The sequence below is a fragment of the Opisthorchis viverrini genome (genome assembly GCF_000715545.1).
Source record: "Opisthorchis viverrini unplaced genomic scaffold scaffold30972, whole genome shotgun sequence".
In the NCBI taxonomy this organism is placed as follows: domain Eukaryota; kingdom Metazoa; phylum Platyhelminthes; class Trematoda; order Opisthorchiida; family Opisthorchiidae; genus Opisthorchis; species Opisthorchis viverrini.
This window is the reverse complement of record NW_008774057.1, coordinates 1-333: the sequence shown is the minus strand read 5'-3', so window position 1 is coordinate 333 and position 333 is coordinate 1. Positions and strand designations below refer to the sequence as shown.

The 333-nt window shown below is 47.1% G+C and overlaps 1 protein-coding gene across 1 annotated transcript; it reads left to right on the top strand.

The window, feature by feature from the left end:
- Positions 1-26: 26 nt before the first annotated feature.
- Positions 27-230, top strand: T265_12397 (hypothetical protein; the record flags this gene model as incomplete). The annotated part of the gene is made up of 1 exon (XM_009179973.1): positions 27-230. One exon carries the CDS (start codon positions 27-29, stop codon positions 228-230), a length of 204 nt encoding a protein of 67 aa, XP_009178237.1.
- Positions 231-333: the final 103 nt, after the last annotated feature.

The window sequence follows — 333 nt, the reverse complement described above, 5'->3', positions numbered from 1 at the left end:
AGCCAGTACGAAGTGGATTCGCAGCGATGTCCGAAGAGGTGCGCGAAAATGCTTATCGGAATCAGAAAGGTCTTATCGGTGGCCTAATTGGAGGCAAGAGTGATGAACTTTCTTCTATCACATTAGTTGGAGTGGAGGCCCCTGCGCCACGAAGATTACATTACGAAGCTGTAGAATATGCGCTGAAAAACCGCGGTGACCGAATGAGTGACCTGCTGAAATTCAGTTAAGTCACGGCGATAAGATTTGGCGAAACGGTTACTCGTTATCGTTCAGAAGACCCGTTTATGAGTCACAGTCAGTGAGACATGGCCTTCAATTCTGGAATCAATC